This window comes from Gigantopelta aegis, chromosome 7, assembly GCF_016097555.1.
Source record: "Gigantopelta aegis isolate Gae_Host chromosome 7, Gae_host_genome, whole genome shotgun sequence".
Classification (NCBI taxonomy): Eukaryota; Metazoa; Mollusca; class Gastropoda; order Neomphalida; family Peltospiridae; genus Gigantopelta; species Gigantopelta aegis.
The window spans coordinates 25,390,375-25,406,453 of NC_054705.1; the positions used below are offsets into that span (position 1 = coordinate 25,390,375).

At 38.2% G+C, this 16,079-nt stretch overlaps 1 protein-coding gene across 1 annotated transcript; it reads left to right on the forward strand.

The window, feature by feature from the left end:
* The first annotated feature begins 3,990 nt into the window (after window positions 1–3,990).
* On the forward strand, window positions 3,991–14,982 carry LOC121377563. The gene is made up of 6 exons (XM_041505611.1): window positions 3,991–4,005; window positions 6,996–7,035; window positions 8,367–8,496; window positions 10,482–10,583; window positions 14,090–14,175; window positions 14,908–14,982. The coding sequence occupies exons 3-5, from the start codon at window positions 8,367–8,369 to the stop codon at window positions 14,161–14,163; spliced, it is 306 nt and encodes a 101-aa protein (XP_041361545.1). The 5' UTR covers window positions 3,991–4,005; window positions 6,996–7,035; the 3' UTR covers window positions 14,164–14,175; window positions 14,908–14,982.
* The last annotated feature ends 1,097 nt before the right edge of the window (window positions 14,983–16,079 follow it).

Consider the following 16,079-nt stretch of genomic DNA (forward strand, 5'->3'; position numbering starts at 1 on the left):
TAAAAATGAATAAGTAATCGTGGGTACTTGTATGTGATACGACAGTTAATATCAGTGCCAATCATGGCCAGTACTACAGTGTATGATGATAACTGGGGTCATTATTTCGTTAAAAAGTGGTCTCCAAATGTTTGGACCTTTCCTCTAGATATAGAACATGCAGGAATGACATGAGATGTCTGTTTATGCTTTACGGTATGAGTATCATTAGTATAGATGACTACTAACATCAGTGGTGCGGAGTTGTAAGTAGTGATACGGGATACGGATGTATCTACTTCAGCCTGATGATACTTTGCAGTGATAGAACGTCCTCTACTGACATATAAAGTGTGCACCAAGAGCAGAGAGAACACAAGCGTAGTAGTCCATTTGTTGAGGGCAGGTTTGATAAGTCTTACCTCACCATCATTCAACTCTGCTATTCCTTTGTCACACAACACTGGTGTGTTGATTTTGACGGCAGGTTGGTCAGTGGACAGTGATGTGCCGTTTGTAACATTATGAACCCTAACTGTAACATTCAGTACATATATTGTAACACATATGTTGGCAGCACATTATGAACCCTAACTGTAACATTCAGTACTAATATTGTAACGCCGATGTTGGCAGCACATTATGAACCCTAACTGTAACATTCAGTAACTGCATTTCTCACAGAAAACATTCAACCGTGTACAGATGCCCCTCCGTTCTTCCCTATCAAAGTCGAAGCGAAACACACCACAGCAATTAGGGGACGAGTCGGCATGTTTGACCTGACTGGTGTTAATAAGCTCCTCCAACCTCCCCATATGCAGAACCCTGTAAGGTGTTTGCTTCAGGTCTGTTAAATAATTTTTTTTAAATAATTGCTTTTTTTCCCTGCAGTGCTAAATGTATTTTATTGTACATTGCATTGTCAAACTAGATTATCTCCCTTTGGCCACTTGCTAGTAGTAGCATGTTACTGTAATCTGACTTCAGTGACAAATATTTGAGTGACACTTGTTGCGTGTTTGTTTATGGTTACAGAGAAAGTGTAGTTATCACAAAGAAACAACTGCATGTGACAGGCATAACAAATAATTTCTTAGGCAACATGTTACATTTCGGTATAAATTTTCCAATCATTTTGTTCCTTTTTTGACATTTCGGTATAAATTTTCCAATCATTTTGTTAATTTTTTTAGCAATTTTCACCCTTAGAATGTAAATAAGTACTATTACATCAGGTATATAAAAATGTGCAGTGTGTCTACTCTAAGACATGAAATCAGTGACCTTGAGCCGGGTACTTTCTTTGAAGTTTTTTCCAATTCAGTTGGTGGGTCTGGTACGGAACGTAGAAGCCGATACGGCTCACCAGTCGACATTTCACTCACTTGTACTCCATGGGCATGGCAGTTGATAACCTTTTCAGTTATTGATTTGCACAGTCTGACTGTCCTCCTACTTTTAGCATTAGGTGTTGTTAGTTTCCTACAAGTTCTGTATTTGTTTTTGGGAGATATCCCTTTTTGAAACCACATTTTGCCTTTCGTAGTAAGAGGCGGCATTTTTAAATTACTTTAATTTTAAGACAATATGGATGCAGTTGTTTTCAATCAAGTACTTTTTGTAAAATGACTGGGGTTACCTGCTTACAACTGATAAACTTAGAGCAGCTGACCTAATTACTAGTGATTATAATTAATGTGGACAGGGGCAGCCATTACTGGGTCAGTGTTTTCAAACTTATCCTGCTGATGACAACAATCTGCCAGGCATGTTTGAAACAGACATTGTTTCTCAATTTAGCATGCATTCCAGCAGTACTTGGTCTTGTACGAGTCAGCACGAGAGAAGTGATCTTTGACACTGGATTAGTTGTTTGATCCATTTTTGCTGATTTTTCTCATTTCTGGGTTACGAGAGTAAATTCGACTCTGTTCTCTGTTAGGAGGTAATGTAGTGCATTCAGTATGCTTGTTCTAACATGTAAGTGATACACAGTACACACAACTAAATTGAGACGAGTGTGATAAATTGTACTCATTATACATAAAATAAAAGGCAAGATGTGTTATATATCACATGTTTAATTTTTATTTACAAATATTGTCCTGTATACATTTCAAACTGTCACCCTGCATTTAAATCAATTCTGATCAATTATTTGTTTGTATATTGTAGGACATGTAAGGCTGTCCTTCTCAAATGCAGCCCACTGGACACTTTCTGAAAGTGTGTGGTAGCAGTATAGGTAGTAGTCTTCCAAATAGCATCTCGTCCAGGTCAGAGTTCGAGGTGCACCCAACTTTTGATACAGCAATTCATGGTTCCTCGAATGCCATTGGTGACGTATGTGACAGGACTTGTTGTAATAAAGTGTTGTTTTATGTGACCCAAAAACTTGCTATGATTTGATTTGAACCAGTGTTAGTGTACCACGTACTGTGATGCTTGAAAGATAGGTGGGATGTCATAAAAATAAGCTTGTCAATTTTTGTGCGGGACAGCGGTTGTGAAGGACGCTTCCTGTTATCTCAGAAACTAGCAGCTTGACCCCCCCCCCCCCCCCCCCCCTAGTATTTATATATGTTGTGTGTATGTTGATTGATACGTTGCATGTAACTGTTATACCCCCATATGCTACTATGGTCGTCTATGGGATTTATTTGGTGTTATACACCCTGTAACACAGATGTTGGCAGCACATTATGAACCCTAACTGTAACATTCAGTACATATATTGTAACACAGATGTTGGCAGCACATTATGAACCCTAACTGTAACATTCAGTGCATATATTGTAACGCAGATGTTGGCAGCACATCACCAATATCTGGTTTGTCCGAGTCCGGTTATAGTTATGCCGACTGAAGTTAGATTTTGTGAAACAGACTAGGTCTTAATTATGACCAATCATACATTACGAAATTTTGTTCATTTAATTTTCACTTCCGGGGTACATAAAATTATTTTGAAATATATTGCGCAATTTAATGTTTCAATCAGCTGCCACGCCCTCCACATTGGATTTCCATGTTAGAATGACCTCAAATTGCAAAAAGGACCATACAAAAATGATTGTGAATCACCTGTTTGATGTAAATATATTCCTTATTTATTATTCTAATTCTTATTAACTCCAGCATGTTCTTATTTTAAATACAGTGAACAACAGCCATCTTGAATTTGAATATCCAGATGACCTGAAATTGTAAAAATGAACTTACCTAAATACCTGTATTGTACATCCTGCTATTTTGTGCAAATAGATACCTCATCTATGATTTAGCCCAAATATTTCAAAAGTTCCGCTGGGTTTTTTCTTTTAATTATTAACATTGTGGACATCAGCCATCTTGGATTTGAATGTCAAAATGACCTCAAATTGCAAAACTAGCCCGACCAGAAGAATAGGCACCTTCTGTGTAATAGAAATAGACATCCTATTCGTGATTCTATCTTACATATTAAGAGACATATGGTGATTTTCGATTTCCAGTATGGCCACCGGCAGCCATCATGAAGTTGGCCCCCTGCTGGAGTTAGGGGTAAGTTTCGCGAGGTAAATGGGGGATAACTTTTTCCTAAAGGTCCAAAAGGTTTCAAATCCTCCCTTAAACTTTGGTCCCCGAAAAATTATATAACGTGCCAGCCAAATAAGAACCCACTGACATTACTCGATGTCGTAAAATCTCGCGATGTCGATCAGCAGTTTGGTCATGAATATTCAGTAGACACTCAGTAGTTGATGACTCTTGATGGTTGCGATCTAGTCTCTCCCTAGACAGGCAGTACAAATAGGCGTTTGTTTTCGAGGTAGGGTCGGATTCCCGGACACACCTTTTTTTGATAGGTCTTAGTGACAGCTGGTTATAGGAGCGACATGGTTCTTAATTACTCAACTAATAGAATTGATAGCATTAACACTTTTCAGTCACACGATCAGAATTGCACTGCTATAAAGGAAGACATCAGCATCGCGGACTTCACCATTAGTTTACACGACGCAGCATCGAACCACGATTAAGGTAAGATTTATAGACGCATCTCCTAAAGGTACTCATTCCTCTAAACCCAATGTGCGCTACATGTGGTAGAAGTCTGCAGCTTCTAGCTCAGAATGTTCGTGTCTATACATTGTATGTGTTGCAGCTTCTAGCTCAGAATGTTCGTGTCTATACATTGTATGTGTTGCAGCTTCTAGCTCAGACTGTTCGTGTCTATACATTGTATGTGTTGCAGCTTCTAGCTCAGACTGTTCGTGTCTATACATTGTATGTGTTGCAGCTTCTAGCTCAGACTGTTCGTGTCTATACATTGTATGTGTTGCAGCTTCTAGCTCAGAATGTTCGTGTCTATACATTGTATGTGTTGCAGCTTCTAGCTCAGACTGTTCGTGTCTATACATTGTATGTGTTGCAGCTTCTAGCTCAGAATGTTCGTGTCTATACATTGTATGTGTTGCAGCTTCTAGCTCAGACTGTTCGTGTCTATACATTGTATGTGTTGCAGCTTCTAGCTCAGACTGTTCGTGTCTATACATTGTATGTGTTGCAGCTTCTAGCTCAGAATGTTCGTGTCTATACATTGTATGTGTTGCAGCTTCTAGCTCAGACTGTTCGTGTCTATACATTGTATGTGTTGCAGCTTCTAGCTCAGACTGTTCGTGTCTATACATTGTATGTGTTGCAGCTTCTAGCTCAGAATGTTCGTGTCTATACATTGTATGTGTTGCAGCTTCTAGCTCAGACTGTTCGTGTCTATACATTGTATGTGTTGCAGCTTCTAGCTCAGACTGTTCGTGTCTATACATTGTATGTGTTGCAGCTTCTAGCTCAGACTGTTCGTGTCTATACATTGTATGTGTTGCAGCTTCTAGCTCAGAATGTTCGTGTCTATACATTGTATGTGTTGCAGCTTCTAGCTCAGACTGTTCGTGTCTATACATTGTATGTGTTGCAGCTTCTAGCTCAGACTGTTCGTGTCTATACATTGTATGTGTTCTTACCTGCAGAAGTTAAACGTTCGTTTTGTTTAACGACACCACTAGACCACATTGATTTATTATTTGAAACATTTGGTATTTCTAAGATAGGAAACGCACAACATTTTCCATTAGTAGCAAGGGATCTTTCATATGCACCATCCCACAGACAGGATAACACATACCACGGCACCAGTCGTGGTGCACTGGCTGAATAAAATAAAAAAGCCCAATGGGCCCACAGACGGGGATTGATCCTAGACCGACAGCGCATCAGGAGAGCACTTTAACTCTAGACTACGACCAGACACTGTTTGTATACAAGACTGTAAATTACTGTTCGAACACGTGTTAAAATTGAAGTAATTTGAACAGACATACTCATGTTGTTGTTGTTGTTTTGGTTTTGTTTTTTTGGGTTTTTTGGGGTTTTTTATTAATTAAAAACTATATATTCCCTTGTATGTAATAATATAAATCACTTGTAGCGCTCGGAGGCGGAACGTTGCGTTCGGTTTGGGATCGATCCTCGTCGGTGAGCCCATTAGGCTATTTCTCGTTCCAGCACCACGACTGGTATATCAAAGGCCGGGATATGTGTTATCCTTAATGTAAGATGGTGCATATAAAAGATCCCTTGCTACTAATAAAAACAATGGAGCAGGTTTCCTCTCTAACACTATATGTCAAAATGACCATATGTTTGACATCCAATAGCCGATTATTAATAAATCAATGTGCTCTAGTGGTGTCGTTAAACAATTTTTTCTTTTGTTTTTTGTAGTGTTCGTTGTGTTGAAACCGATACGCTATTTATAGTGGGGCAGATATGTGAACCAATTGTGGCTTTTGTAGTAAAACACCAAAATTGGCATATATAATGTTTAACATGTTTTAACTGATTTCAGATATAGTGCCAAACTGAATATTTCCCATGGCGCCCACAAATGGGGAAAATCCAAGATGGCCGCCATGCATAATACCTTTGGCATATTATGATGTGAAAATATGAAGGAAATGTCTTTTACTAGGTTTTGACATCCAAGGAATCTAATGCAAAATACATTAAATCATGATCATTTGTTTGATTGGCTTTTGTTATTTGTTTGTTGTTATTTAATTTAGTTTTTATTGTATTCCAAAGGATATGTGAATGAATTGTGCACTTTTTGATAAAAGTATGAAACTTGGCACAAACATACTACACATCATAGAGATTTATTTTAAGATTGGAGGCATTCTCAATATAACCTTTGTTGGCAATGGCAGCCATTTTTCAAAATGGCCACCATGTCAATTGCTCTATATAAAAGCATGGTCAAAACAACCCTAAATAATATTTTATTGTCATTTTATATTCGACTATTTTCATGAATGAACCTCTAGAATTAAAGACATTTTTAGAACATTGACCTCAGGTGATCTTTAGAGGTCATTAAAGGGTTATAACTAAACATTTATATAACTTGTTAACATGGCTTCCCACCAAATTTTGTATTAATTAATTGTTATTTTGAAATATGAAGATTATACCTTACACTACATAAAAAAACACAATAAAATAATTCATTTACTAGTAAAAGGTATTAATTTTATACGGAAATTTAAAGAGGTTGAGCAACAGCTCACTTCAATTTTGGGTACATATTTTGCATCAATTGTTTTACCAATGTGTTGATGAATTACTTTCTATTCTTCTGCTTTTTCGTGTGAACATAACCTTGTTGGGCTCTGCTTACACTACTCTTTGCGTTTCCTTGGTCATACATACCTATAATGTATCTTAGAATGGATGTTAGTACATTGTTCAAACTATCTGTTGCTTAACATTTTGATATTGCACACGGCCGGCACACAACTAGTCAGAGCAAGAAATACTGACCATGCACTGCATTTGGCATTGTTCAGTGACAATAGCAATTACATCGAGGTACACATTTGTATATGACTTTCTGTTAAAGGCAATGCATATCTGATTCTGCTGGCGAGTGTGTCTAATGTTCTAATCTGTATTCTTTTGTAATGTTTTTTTAGCATCGGCAGCTTGAAGAAATATGCACGTGTGTGTTTTCACGTATGTATATGCTGAAGAATGCTTTACACTAGCAGCCTCTCAGCACATTTTGTCTTCTCTATAATTATCATCAAACATTTTGATGGCTACTCTTTCACTTAATAATACAGTGAACACTTCTTTCTTGTCACACGGGAACTCAAGACAGACGTTTTCATCCCCAGATGTGTGTTAATTTTCCGTTGTGTTCATTTGCCTTGAGGCTGGCTCAACTTGTACACATGAAAGATAATGTCAAACATAATCTGTGAACTGCATTTTTATGTAGAATATCAACCTAGATGCATAAATATCAAATGTGTTTGGCGATAGCTGCACCGTCAGTGTGCACTTCAAGTTCATGGCGTCACCACTGTCTTGAACAAAATTTTTAAATGAAGCACCTGGGATTTGTTCCCACTAAGCCTTACGTTAGCATAGTCAAATGATAGTGGTGGATGAAATGATAGATTCTCACAGAAAAGGAAGTGTTCTAAGTTCACGCCACGTACCTGGTAGACAATGTGAACAAGTTGCTGGCATGTTTTAACAACTGCTCTTGTGCCTGTGGATATTTGAAAATGTTATCTATTGGTTTCTTTGTAAGATCAACCAGTCACAAAATATCACCATGTCTTGCAGGTGTTCAGTCACAACGTTCAAAGAGGACGTGCATAAATCTAGTAAGCTAGTGTATGGAAGTATTTGTATGATACAGTTGTTAAATAAAATAGTTCCTTTTCTTTCACATGGTAGAATGAATTGGATGTGTCTGAGATCAGCACACCGAACTCATGGCCACAACTCAAACTTTTGTGTCTGTTTCACACGCATGGCAGTGTCAGCATGTGAGCAATATGAAACCTTTTTTGTATTGTAAAAACTAATAATCATAGTATTCAATTCCTTATGGTTGACAGCCTAGAAAAGAACAATTTATTCATGTTTTTATGTCATAAATTGCCAAAGTTATGCAATTTAAGAGATTTTGTCGTTTCGTCTGGTGGCCATGTTGGATTTTTCGTATTTATGGGCTTCAGGGGAAATAGTCAGCTTGGCACTATATCTAAAATCATTTAGAACACATCAAATATGATCTGTGCCAATTTTGGTGTTTTTACCACAAAAGCCATAATTCATCTCAATTTTGTCATATATCTGCCCCACTGTTAAGAACATAGTATTTTATATGATTAATTTTTTCCTTCTATTTATTTATCTTTTTTGTTCCTTCTTTTTCTTATAATTCCATAAATCATGATTTTTCTAGTATGGGATTTATTTTAATGAGGAGTCGATTTACGAAATGATGTAAAAGTCTATCCATTATAAGACGATGTTTTATTTTCCAGATGAAGTGCACACTGTTGCTGATCCTGCTAGTAGCCCTCACAGTAGGCCATCATACAGAAGGCGCAATCAGTATGACAAACATTCGGCATATAATAAAGAAAATAGCAGACGCAATAACCGGCGAGCAAGGTATGACATTACTATAGATTACCCAGGGAGCCGGCGTGTTGTTAAAGGTTTGCCACTAAAAATCATATAATAAAGAAAATAGCAGACGCAATAACCGGCGAGCAAGGTATGACATTACTATAGATTACCCAGGGAGCCGGCGTGTTGTTAAAGGTTTGCCACTAAAAATCATATAATAAAGAAAATAGCAGACGCAATAACCGGCGAGCAAGGTATGACATTACTATAGATTACCCAGGGAGCCGGCGTGTTGTTAAAGGTTTGCCACTAAAAATCATATAATAAAGAAAATAGCAGACGCAATAACCGGCGAGCAAGGTATGACATTACTATAGATTACCCAGGGAGCCGGCGTGTTGTTAAAGGTTTGCCACTAAAAATCATATCGATATATATCTAGGTGAACAACCTAAGTGAACAAGCTACTGGAAATTTGTATGTTCACCAAATATAAATCCCCTTTTGTTTTTAGCTTGTATCGTCTATTTATTGCCATAGTTAATAAGCAGATAGAAATGACAGAAATGGCTGTCACAAATAGAGAAATGCTATCAGATATTAATCATATACAGACTTGGTAAAATGTGTTCACAAAGAAACATGATACCTACACTGAGTGTGTTAAAATTATGCATGCATTTTGAGATATTTATCGGGATATTATGCATGTATTTTGATAATGTTATCAGATATGGCATCTAATAATAATATACAAACTTGGTAAAACATGTTCACAAAGAAACATGATACCTAGACTGAGTGTGTTAAAATTATGCATGTATTTTGAGATATTTATCGGGATATAGTTGATGATTGGCATAATTCATGTGGAAGTTTTCATAAATTATCACAATGAATTCTTCTTTGTGGGATATTTTTGGGGGACTGATCAACTATTTGATTCATAAATTATGAAATATATGTGTGTGTGTGTGTGTGTATGTGTGTGTGTGCGTGTGTGTGTGTATGTGCGTGTGTGTACACATGGATGCACTCATCACTGAAATGTGGATATACTAAATGTTGTCCACTTGAAACGTACACGGGGAAGGATTCCTTGAAACAGTTGACCACTTCCTATTATGGTGTATTGGTTTTAACTGCCAAAACTTTGATCAAAACATGAGTTTCTTTTATATACAGATGAGAAATATCGAAAAGCTCCGACTCCCTGCTGTTTATTAGTAACTCTTGAATGAAAAATTCCAATGGCTCTCTGAGTTGTGATAAACGTATTAAAATACCAATGGATCAGATCATGGAAGTATCCATCCACAGTTAGAAGGAAGTTTTCGAAATACGAAGGACATCGAGTCAGTAGCATTGTCGAGTGATTTGCAAGAAGCCACCACAACTGATCCTGTATCACATGCCAAATGAGCTACAACCCTGTGGCAATCAATATATAAGATATATAGTCAGAAATAAAACCAATCAGAAAACCATTTTCGATTATATTTTGAATGTTGTGCATTATTATAATCATCTTGGATTCGGAAAATTATTTAATCCAACTGGCCATCCTTGATTTGATATTAATCGAGACAAACGTTTCCTAAATCGACCAACATTTATATATTATATATATCAGTTTTCGTGCTAATCCCCCCAAAAATGAGTTAGCACTATTGGATTCCTTGGGGAAAATGCATTAAGAATCAACTTAAAGTGACTTGGAAAGTCTTAGATTCTTGGAGTTGTGTTTTTGGACATGGAAGTTAAAGATAAATACATTGATCAATCAACCAATCACACAAGCACGAACAAGTAGGCATACAAGCAGGCAGAAGAGGCAGACAGTCAGGCAAGCCAACAAATAAAACAATGAGTAAACCAAGCAACTAACGAGTCATCCAGCCTGTCTGTCTATCAATATATGAAATAGCTGATGAAAGAACATAACTGATCAATCAAATTAGGAATACAAATAAGAAAAACATATTGTATTTCGGAGAGTGTCATAGTTTATATTTATTTTCTTTCAGATATCGCGGAGTTTAAAAAACACACGGACAGACGTGCGAACCGTCTACAACTGGGAGAGATCTTGAACTCGCCGGCCGTGCGGCAAATCCTGGACGAAAATGGTAAGATGAAACAAATAAAAAAGCAGCGTCTTTAACAGTGTTTTAAAGCTACAATATCGCCTCTCCGCCCTTAATCCACTAATGCAAAACACAAACACAAACATTTTACAGTTATATAAAAATCGTGTTTTCAGTATCAGCGAAATAAAACGTCTCGTCTCCATTCAATTTGTAATACATTGTCTAGGGACCCAGTGGTAAAGCGTTCGCTTGACACGCGATCGTTCTGGGATCGATTCTCGTCGATGGGCCTATTGAACTTTCTTTCTTTTTTTTCGTTCAAGCCAGTACTCCACAAATGGAATAACAAAGGCTGTGGTATGTACTGTCGTGTCAGTGGGATGCTGTATATAAAAGACCCTTTGCTGCTTGGCGGCAGCGTGTTTCCTCTCATTATCCCTGATGTCATATGATCGTGGCAAAAATGTGTCGAGTGCATAGTTGAATAAAACGTTTCTTTGTTTCTTTACATTGTATTAAAGAAATTTAGGCTCAGTCTTTTCAGTGTCGATATGCTGAATACTGATTTTCTACAAGACCTAGATCACAAATTATAGTCAGCAGAAACCGTAGAACGACGCGTTAAGCTGTATCCTAACCGGACGCGTGCGACGCGAGCGATGCGAGTGACGCGAGCGACATGACAATATTTATATCCTAACCAGACGCGATCATAACGACAGTCTTCTTTTTAAACTTGTTATTAACAGCTGAAACTGCCAAGTAAAAGCTCTTTGATTAGTCAATATATGTTTGTCGCTCGTGTCGCGCGACAAAAAAATAGAAACAATTCCTATCGGTATTGTGTCGCGCGCTCGACTACATGAATATGTCGCGCCGTACGCGTGCGGTTAGGATGCAGCAATGGAAATAAATGGTTTCTAAAAAAAAATCGCCCGCGTCAGCTTTAGGCTGAGTTTCCATAGACGTTCACTTTTCAAGTGTCATGATTCACTTTTCACAATTTACGCGGAACAGAAGAACGAACAAGTTATTTCATAGGTGTTCACGTGTCACTTCACACCTTCATGTCATGGGTCACGCGTGAATAAAGAAACGAACATGCTCGGTTTTGTTTTTTTTTTTTTTTTTGGGGGGTTTTGTGACATGAACAGCGAAGTTCAATTACACTAGATTCGTAAATATGCATTTGTAAATTATTTTATCCTTGTTGTTTGGCAAAAATAGCTTTGTTGTTGCGAAATGAAACTACATAATGCAAAAACTACGGTATTACATTATGTTGAAAATGTAGTTTCTTCCATACAAAAATCTTTGATTGATGTTTGGTTGCTAACTGGTTGGAAATGACATGATATGATTAGGTATGATTAGATTATGGTATGGTATGGTATGGTATGGTATGGACATTATGGTATGGTATGGTATGTATGGTATGGACATTATGGTATGGTATGGTATGGTATGGATATTATGGTATGGTAATTATGGAAAACGAAAGTGACAAATGATCTTGGTCTACGTGAACTTGAAGTAAACCGTCATGAAAGCGAATTGTGAAACGTTAATCATGACACGTGAAAAGTGAACTTCTATGGAAACTTAGGCTTATGGGTGAAAAGATAAAGGTTATTTTGTTTAACTAAAGACGTGACTCTGACTCGTAGTCATCAGAGGAAACCTGCTACAGTTTTTCTGAAAGAAAAAGTAAAGTTTGTTTTATTTAAAGACGCCACTAGAGCACATTGATTTTTTATCTTATCATCGGCTATTGGACGTCAAACATATGGTCATTCTGACACTGTTTTTAGAGGAAACCCGCTGTCGCCACATAGGTTACTCTTTTACGACAGGCAGCAAGGGATCTTTTATTTGCGCTTCCCACAGGCAGGATAGCACAAACCATGGCCTTTGTTGAACCAGTTATGGATCACTGGTCGGTGCAAGTGGTTTAAACCTACCCATTGAGCCTTGCGGAGCACCCACTCAGAGTTTGGAGTCGGTATCTGGATTAAAAATCCCATGCCTCGACTGGGATCCGAACACAGTACCTACCAGCCTTTAGACCGATGGCCTAACCACGATGCCACCGAGGCCGGTACAATTTTTCTAATGCAGCAAGGGATCTTTTATATGCACTTTCCCACAGACAGGAAGGCATATACCACAGCCTTTGACCAGTTGTGGTGCACTGTTTGGAACGAGAAAAAACAATCAGTTGAAAGGGTCTACCGAGGTGATTCGATCCTGCGACGCTAGCACATCAGACGAGTGCTCTACCGACTGAGCTAAATCCCGCCACGGGTAAACATTGAGCAGTAAGATCTTTTCAAATTTTTTAAATATTAAACCTAAACCAGACAATGCAACTTTAATTCATATACATTACACAAATAAGCTTTAAGCCGCTGACATAGGTTACGACGTACATACCTTTTTTTCTCGTATAAAATTAATTCTGTGATTTTACAAACACCGGAACGACGCAATAAACGTTGGACTTGTCAAACATGTAAAAACTTGTCAGTAATGTGTAAGATGACAGAAAGAAGATGTAATAACTGAAATTCTTTTTTACATTGCCTAAAGACTAAGACCAGCAGCTTTAAATGATGTGGGGGAGGGTGGGGGACGAGGAGGGCAAGTTACGTGGAGGTATTTATACTATGATTTCTAGCGTATTAGAACTTCCTTTTTACAGTCTTTTTATTTCATTTGATTTCAGTTTATTTCCCTGCTAATATCCAGTTATTCCCGTCCTAATCAGGGCCCCACGACTTGGTATGATATTTTCTGACCTTGCCCTTGCTTCTGATGACAAAAACGTACCAATTATCCCCGTCCTATTCAGAGCCCCACGACTTGGTATGATATTTTCTGACCTTGCCCTTGCTTCTGATGACAAAAACGTACCAATTATCCCCGTCCTATTCAAAGCCCCACGACTTGGTATGATATTTGCTGACCTTGCCCTTGCTTCTGATGACAAAAACGTACCAGTTTTGTTTAAGACAGAATTATCAAATGTTTGACATCCAATAGCCGATAATTAATAAATCAATGTGCTCTAGTGGTGTCGTTAAACAAACTATATATTCAATTAACGTTCAAGCACGCTGCCCTGGACACACACATCAGTTATATAGGTTGTCTATTCAGGAGAGGCTTTACATCTCGAGTTCCCTATTTAAGCCGTTAAAATTCGCTCTGGGTGTATGTCCTGGACAGAGATGCCGGCCCAGGTCGGCTCTTGTGCCCAGGATAGGCGTGCGCTACAACAGCTTGCTCTGAATGTGCACGTAAAGCCCTATGACCTGACCTGCTCTGGGTGGAAGCTAGTTACGGCATCGTAACAAAAACCGGTCGACCATCAGAAGTCGGCGCTACGTTATCGTATCTCTAGATGAAAGCTGGTACACGGTGTGAACCCATTACCTACCAGTCGTAGATCCGATGGTTTAAGCATTACATCACCGAGGCCAAATATTAACTGTTATAAATGTTCAATAGTATTTGTGGGTGTATCTGCCCTTTCTCTTCTACAGACTCCCAAGACCTCGTTGAAGCAGCTGGAACAATTCATGGCAGACAATCTGATGAACAAAGCGGAATAAACTGACATCAACACTTGGTAAGGAGAGATCCAAAATTCTTCATATGAGGATAGGAAAGCAAATTATATTATTTGCACGCACGCACACACACACACACAGAGAGAGACATGCGCACGCACGCACACACACAAACACGCCTGCATGCACGTACACACACACGTGCGCACGTATACACAAACACACACACGTGCGCATGCATGCACGCATACAAACGTGCGCATGCACGCACACACAAACACATACACGTGCGTACGCACGCACGCCTACACACACGTGCGCGACAGCGACCGTGCAAAGAGATAGAGACAGAGTGAGAGAGAAAACAATAAACACAGACACAGAAAGAGAGAGACACACAGATAGAGAGACAGACAGACAGATAGAGAAAGACACATAGAGAAACAGAGAGAGAGAGAGAGATAGAGTTACAGAGAGAGAGAGAGAGAGAGAGAGAGAGAGAGAGAGAGAGAGAGAGAGAGAGAGAGAGAGAGCACTTATTTCAGAATACAGTATTTATTGATTAATTGAAAACATATTTTACTACATAAACAAAGAATTGGGATCAAGTTTGTCATCCTACCAGGCCCTCTCCTATATACGAAGCCAAAACAAGGGTTCGAAAAGTGACTGTCGTTGACCTTAGACATTAAACAGCCGAAGATGAGTTCAAAATGTGTTGAGGTGTCGTTAAACGTTCCCTTCCTTGTCTGTTGTTATCAATAATACGTGTTTCTTGTCTTCTCTTTCAGATCTGTCAGCATATCAACAACAGGCTGTCAATGAGCTAATCTCTCTTTAATACAAATAAAATTTGCCCAAACCAATGATGTTGTTGCTGTTTTCAACTGGTGCTCGATAACGAAGTTTAATAAATGGGCATAGTTGTCGTTACTCACTTTGGATTAGGGACCCGCCAGTTGTCTGTTTTAGCTCATTCTGTGATCGAAAGGTTGTTTAACGTTATACTTGAAACACCCCCGTCGGTGAGCTCATTGGGCTATTTCTCGTTCCAATCAGTGTATCATGACTGGCATATCAAAGGCCGTGGTATATTGGATTAGGGACCGGCCAGTTGTCTATTTTTAGCTCCTTTTGCGATCGAAAGACTGTTTTACTTGAACTGAGGTTTCTGTGAGAGAACGTATATGAAAGAACACGTATTTTAGATAAGTTCCTCACACACAAAGAAATGATTTACCAGAAACACTGTTTTTTTATGGGGCATGCAGTAATGGTAACAGATACCCAGATAGGCCGGAATGAAACTCGATTCTTCATAAACTTTCCAAAATCCGTACCAGCTGGAATTGTTGTCGTCTGCTGGTCATTCATTTGTAAGGCTTTTCTTCAGAATTAAAGGGACAGACCCTAGTTTTTAAACACTAAGGCATTTCTTTCACTATTAGAGCCGTTTATGATCACTGAAATCAATATTTTATTGTTTAGATAGTCAATTTCCGTACAACCGAAGTGTTTCACTGTCACTCGGAGGGAAATTCAAAGCATGCAGATAAAATAAAACATTTATTTAATTTATGGATTCATAAATTACAATAAGGTATGTATTGCAGCTTTTATGTAAACTTGTGTAAGTTGATATGCAAGGCTGATCATTACAGCGGTGACAGACACGTGTTGACAGGTGATATAAGAATACAAAACACGTTGATCGGGGCTGGTAAGTGTTGCGTTAGTTCGTTCATTCAGAGTTTTATTCAATCGAATTGTTATCTATCAGTTTTATACATAAATTCACAATAAAGATGCGTTGTTCTGACATTTGTTTTAGTAATTAAATTAACGTTTGTTTGTTTGTTTGTTACAAACCTACCCCAACATTTGTTTCAAGACATAATGTAACGTAATTAACATGCGCAGACATTTATGTCGTGCGAAAATCAATGTGCTCTAGTGGTGTCGT

What these genes read in the sequence shown, in the direction of transcription:
- LOC121377563 (XM_041505611.1), top strand. Translation starts at nt 8,367, where the DNA reads ATGAAGTGCACACTGTTGCTGATCCTGCTAGTAGCCCTCACAGTAGGC. An exon ending in CGCAATAACCGGCGAGCAAG is followed by an intron (nt 8,497 to 10,481) that starts GTATGACATTAC and finishes ATTTTCTTTCAG; the next exon opens with ATATCGCGGAGTTTAAAAAA. An exon ending in GCAAATCCTGGACGAAAATG is followed by an intron (nt 10,584 to 14,089) that starts GTAAGATGAAAC and finishes TCTCTTCTACAG; the next exon opens with ACTCCCAAGACCTCGTTGAA.